At 63.4% G+C, this 3,931-nt stretch overlaps 1 protein-coding gene across 1 annotated transcript; it reads left to right on the top strand.

The window, feature by feature from the left end:
- The first annotated feature begins 376 nt into the window (after positions 1-376).
- C23H19orf85 (chromosome 23 C19orf85 homolog) lies at positions 377-1,221 on the top strand. Its single transcript, XM_074937404.1, has 2 exons — positions 377-573; positions 777-1,221. The coding sequence occupies exons 1-2, from the start codon at positions 377-379 to the stop codon at positions 1,219-1,221; spliced, it is 642 nt and encodes a 213-aa protein (XP_074793505.1).
- The last annotated feature ends 2,710 nt before the right edge of the window (positions 1,222-3,931 follow it).

Genomic DNA, 3,931 nt, shown 5'->3' with positions numbered 1-3,931 from the left:
GCTGTCTCCTCGCGGTCAGGGCTGACCCCTATCTGGAGACAGAGACCCCCCCCATCCCAGCCCGGGGCTCCCCCCAGCCCTGCCGGTGCCCCTTGCTCCCGACCCGCAGCCCCAGCTAGCCCGGCCCTGGGCTCCCCCCAGCTCCGCTGGTGCCCCTTGCTCCCGACCCGCAGCCCCGGCTAGCCCGGCCCTGGGCTCCCCCCAGCTCTGCCCGTGCCCCTCACTCCTGACTCGCAGCCCCTCCCCCGGGGTTCTCTGGAGTCTCGCGTTTGCTGGGCTGAGAACTGTTGTCATTTATTCCTGCAGGGCTCTGTTTGGGGCCGGCCTCGCCCAGCCTGGGGGCTCTGCCTGGCAGCCCCATCCCCCAGGAGCTGGGATGCAGCAGGGCGGGAGCCTGTCCCTGAGCTTCCTGCCCCCCCAGCAGGTGGTGCTCCACGGGCGGGGCCGGGATCTCTTCACCTTCGTCACCGTGGCCTCGTCCCACATGATGAGGACGCTGCAGAGACCCCACAAGAGCCGCCCCGGCAAGCGGCGGGTGAACCACCGCCGGTTCCTGCAGAACCAGATCAGCAGGTGGGAGCCCTCGGGAGCTCGCAGCCCCCTAGGCACTGCTGGGGGAAGCTCGCAGCCCCTTGGGCAAAGCTGGGGGAAGCTTGCAGCCCCTCCAGGCACTGCTGGGGGAAGTTTGCAGCCCATTGGGTTACTGCTATGGGGAAGATCACAGCTCCTCGGGGCACTGCTGGGGGAAACTCACAGCCCTTCTCTTCTCTCCCCAGGCGATTCGCTGACATTGAAGCCTCGACACACCGCCTGGCCTCCTCCATCCTGGCCCAGGAGGCCCCAAGGGACCCCGCGCCCCCCGCAGAACCCCGGTGTCCGGGCCCAGAGCCTCCCGCCCCAGCTGCCAGCTCCTTCCTGGGAGTGGCCGAGGCCTTTGTGGCCCCGGAACCAGGGCCTGGCTGGGGCCTGAGCGTGGCCTCCCTGACCCCTGACCCCTGCGACCTCTTTGACCCCATCACCGGCCCAGAAGATCCAGGGCTGCCCCCGAGCTGGGCCCCAATTACCCACAGCCCCCTGGGGCCTAGCCAATGTCCCCTGCCCTGGGACCCCCTGCCCACCCTGGGCATGGACAGTGGCCCACTCTGGGCCCCAGATCCCCCTGGCTACCTGCCCCCCATCTCCCACGGGTACCCTGTCAGAGTGGTGCCAGGGGGGTGGTAACCACAACAACCCCCTTCCCCCAGCCGTAAGCTCCTCCCCCATCCCCACCCCTCCCCTCCCCCTCTGCGGGAAGTGGGGGACTCCACCTGGCGGGCACCCCACAAGCGGCTGCAGCAAGAAGACCTTGATGGGGCATGCTGGGCGCTGAGCTGACAGATGGTGGGAGACATTTGGAGACTGCCAGGATACCCTGATCTGGGGAGGTCCCTTTGAATTTGGGGGTACTCCTAAAATTTGGGGGTGCCACATTGATCTGGGGGAAATCCTCTTGAATTTCAGTGTGTTGCCCTAAATTTGGGAGGGGTATCACCCTGATCTGGGGTATCCCCTTGAATTTTGAGAGTGTCTCCTTAAATTTTGGGGTGTCAGAAGTAGGGTGTCTCCTGGATTTGGGATTCCTACCATGCATTTGCGGGGGGGGGGCTGGCCTTCTGAGGTGGGCACCTCTCAGGGTGCAGTCTGGTTTTGGGGTGTCACTCCTGTTGGGGGGCATTGTAGAGCTCTCCAGGTTTTGGGGGGATCTCTGAAGTGACAGATTTGAGGGATGCCCCCCATGTCACCCTAATAGTTGCATGGTGAGGGAGGGGCCCCCTCTTTTTGACCTGTCCCCACCTCCCAGAAGCTGAGCCACCCTGGTTAGCAGCAGGAAGGATGGGGAGGCCCCCTCAATAATCCCCCCCCCCGCGGGTTCCATCTGTGTCTAATAAACAAGAGGACGTTCCCTGTGAATCAGGGTTTGTTGTGCTTGAATTTTCATCCAGCTGCTGCCCTAGGGGGCGGCGGCGGGGGGGGGGGACCGGGCAGAGAAACCCCCTCCTTTGAGTCAGTGCCTCCCCCGGTGTAGCACTGGTAAGGGGCACCGAGCCCAGCTAGACCCAGGCCCCCAAATATGCCCCATGTCTGACTGTGTAGGGGCTTCACCCGACATCTGAGAGCGAGAAGGGTCACGTCCCAGCGCTGGGCAAGGAGTCCCCGCATACCCAGCCCCTGTGCCTCACCCCAGAGGTGGTCGCATCCCAGTGCCGGGCGAGGGGTCCCCGGATACCCAGCCCCCAGGCCCCATCCCAGAGCGGCCACATCTTCCCATAGGGCAGCCCCTGTCACCCACCATGCTTGTGTACAGAGGGGCGTACCACAGCCCTTGGGTTGTGGCTCTAGCTACCCCCTGTGACGATGTGACGCAGCAGGGAGGGGGGAGTGTTGACCTGGGAATGTGCCCTGGGGGTGGGAGACCTGAGAGCCTGTCACCTGAGCCAGGAGGGGGAGGGGGAGGTGACACCTCTGCCCAGGAATGTGGACGGAGGCTGCAGCAGGGAACCTGCTCGGTGGGTTTAGTTTCAGTTTGGGGCTGGGTGGAGGAACACAGGGAACCCCAGGGCTGGGGTCTAAGCTCCCTGCTCCCCCAGAAGGACTTCACTGAGGGGTCCTGGGTGTACCCACAAGCTCTGTTTTGGACTGTGTTCCTGTTGTCCAATAAACCTTCTGTTTTACTGGCTGGCTGAGAGTCTCAGTGAATCCCAGGAAGAGGGGTGCAGGGCCTGGACTCCCCCACACTCCGTGACAACTGGTGGCAGCGGTGGGATCTACTGCACCCCGTGAACGGCGCTTCCTGCAGTAAGTGACTGGGGAACAGTAAAACGAAGGGGGATTGACGGGGACCAGGCGTGCTGAAGATTCAGAGAGAGAGGGTTTCAGGGGGCGGTTAACCCCTGGGAGTGTGTGACCAGAGAGAAGGACTTTTGCAGTAACAGGGTCCCCCGGGGGATTGCAGCGAGCGGTCCCAGGGGCGGAGGAGTCTGCAGCTCGACCCTGGCAAAGAGGTGGTGACCTCAAGAAGGACTGGCACACTAGGGGCTTTTCCTGGAAACCGTGGACAGCTGCCCGGCCTGCGAGTGGCCAGCCGGGAGATGTATGCTAAACGCCTTAAGAGCGACCTGGTGGAGCTGTGCAGGCAGAGGGGGCTGCGCGTTGGGAGGTCCACCAAGGAACAGCTGATTGCCCAGCTGGAGGAGAGGGATCGCTTGGATGACCCGATCCCTGTCCCTGAGGGAAGCCGCCCGGCGGACGCAGCGTGGGCCCTGGGGCCTGACCAGGCTGGGAGGGGTCAGACTGCTGCCCAGGACACCCCGAGACCCTTCCTACCTATGCCTGGGGGAGGGGTTGTGGGAAGCCCAGCGAATACCGAGGGCCCCCTGACCCCAGCAGCCAGCAGGGGATCCTCCCAGCGGAGCTCCCCATCCCTGGAGCGGATGCGGCTGGAATGGGAGAGGGAGAGGAAAATGAGGGAGCTGGAGGATCATGAAAAACAACGTCAACATGAGGAGAAACAACGTCAACATGAGCAGGAGGAGAAGGAGAAACAACGTCAACATGAGCAGGAGGAGAAGGAGAAACAACGTCAACATGAGCAGCAGGAGAAGGAGAAACAAAGACAGCATGAGCTGGAGCTGGCCAGGCTGAGGAGCAGTGGGGCCCCGGCTGCGGTGAGTGAGGGGGGACCCAAGACTGCAAGGAGCTTTGATAAGTGCTTCCTGGCCCAGCGGAAGGAGGGGGAGGACATGGATAGCTTCCTGACGGCCTTTGAGAATGCCTGCGAGCTGCACAGGGTTGACCCTGCAGACAGGCTCCAGTTCCTCACCCCCTTACTGGACCCCAAAGCCGTGGAGGTCTACAGCCGGATGACAGGGGCAGAGGCAGGGGACTATGAACT

The sequence above is a fragment of the Natator depressus genome, chromosome 23 (genome assembly GCF_965152275.1).
Source record: "Natator depressus isolate rNatDep1 chromosome 23, rNatDep2.hap1, whole genome shotgun sequence".
NCBI lineage: Eukaryota > Metazoa > Chordata > Testudines > Cheloniidae > Natator > Natator depressus.
The sequence above is the reverse complement of the archived record's forward strand: the minus strand, read 5'-3'. Positions and strand labels throughout refer to the sequence as shown.

What these genes read in the sequence shown, in the direction of transcription:
- C23H19orf85 (XM_074937404.1), top strand. Translation starts at nt 377, where the DNA reads ATGCAGCAGGGCGGGAGCCTGTCCCTGAGCTTCCTGCCCCCCCAGCAG. An exon ending in CTGCAGAACCAGATCAGCAG is followed by an intron (nt 574 to 776) that starts GTGGGAGCCCTC and finishes TTCTCTCCCCAG; the next exon opens with GCGATTCGCTGACATTGAAG.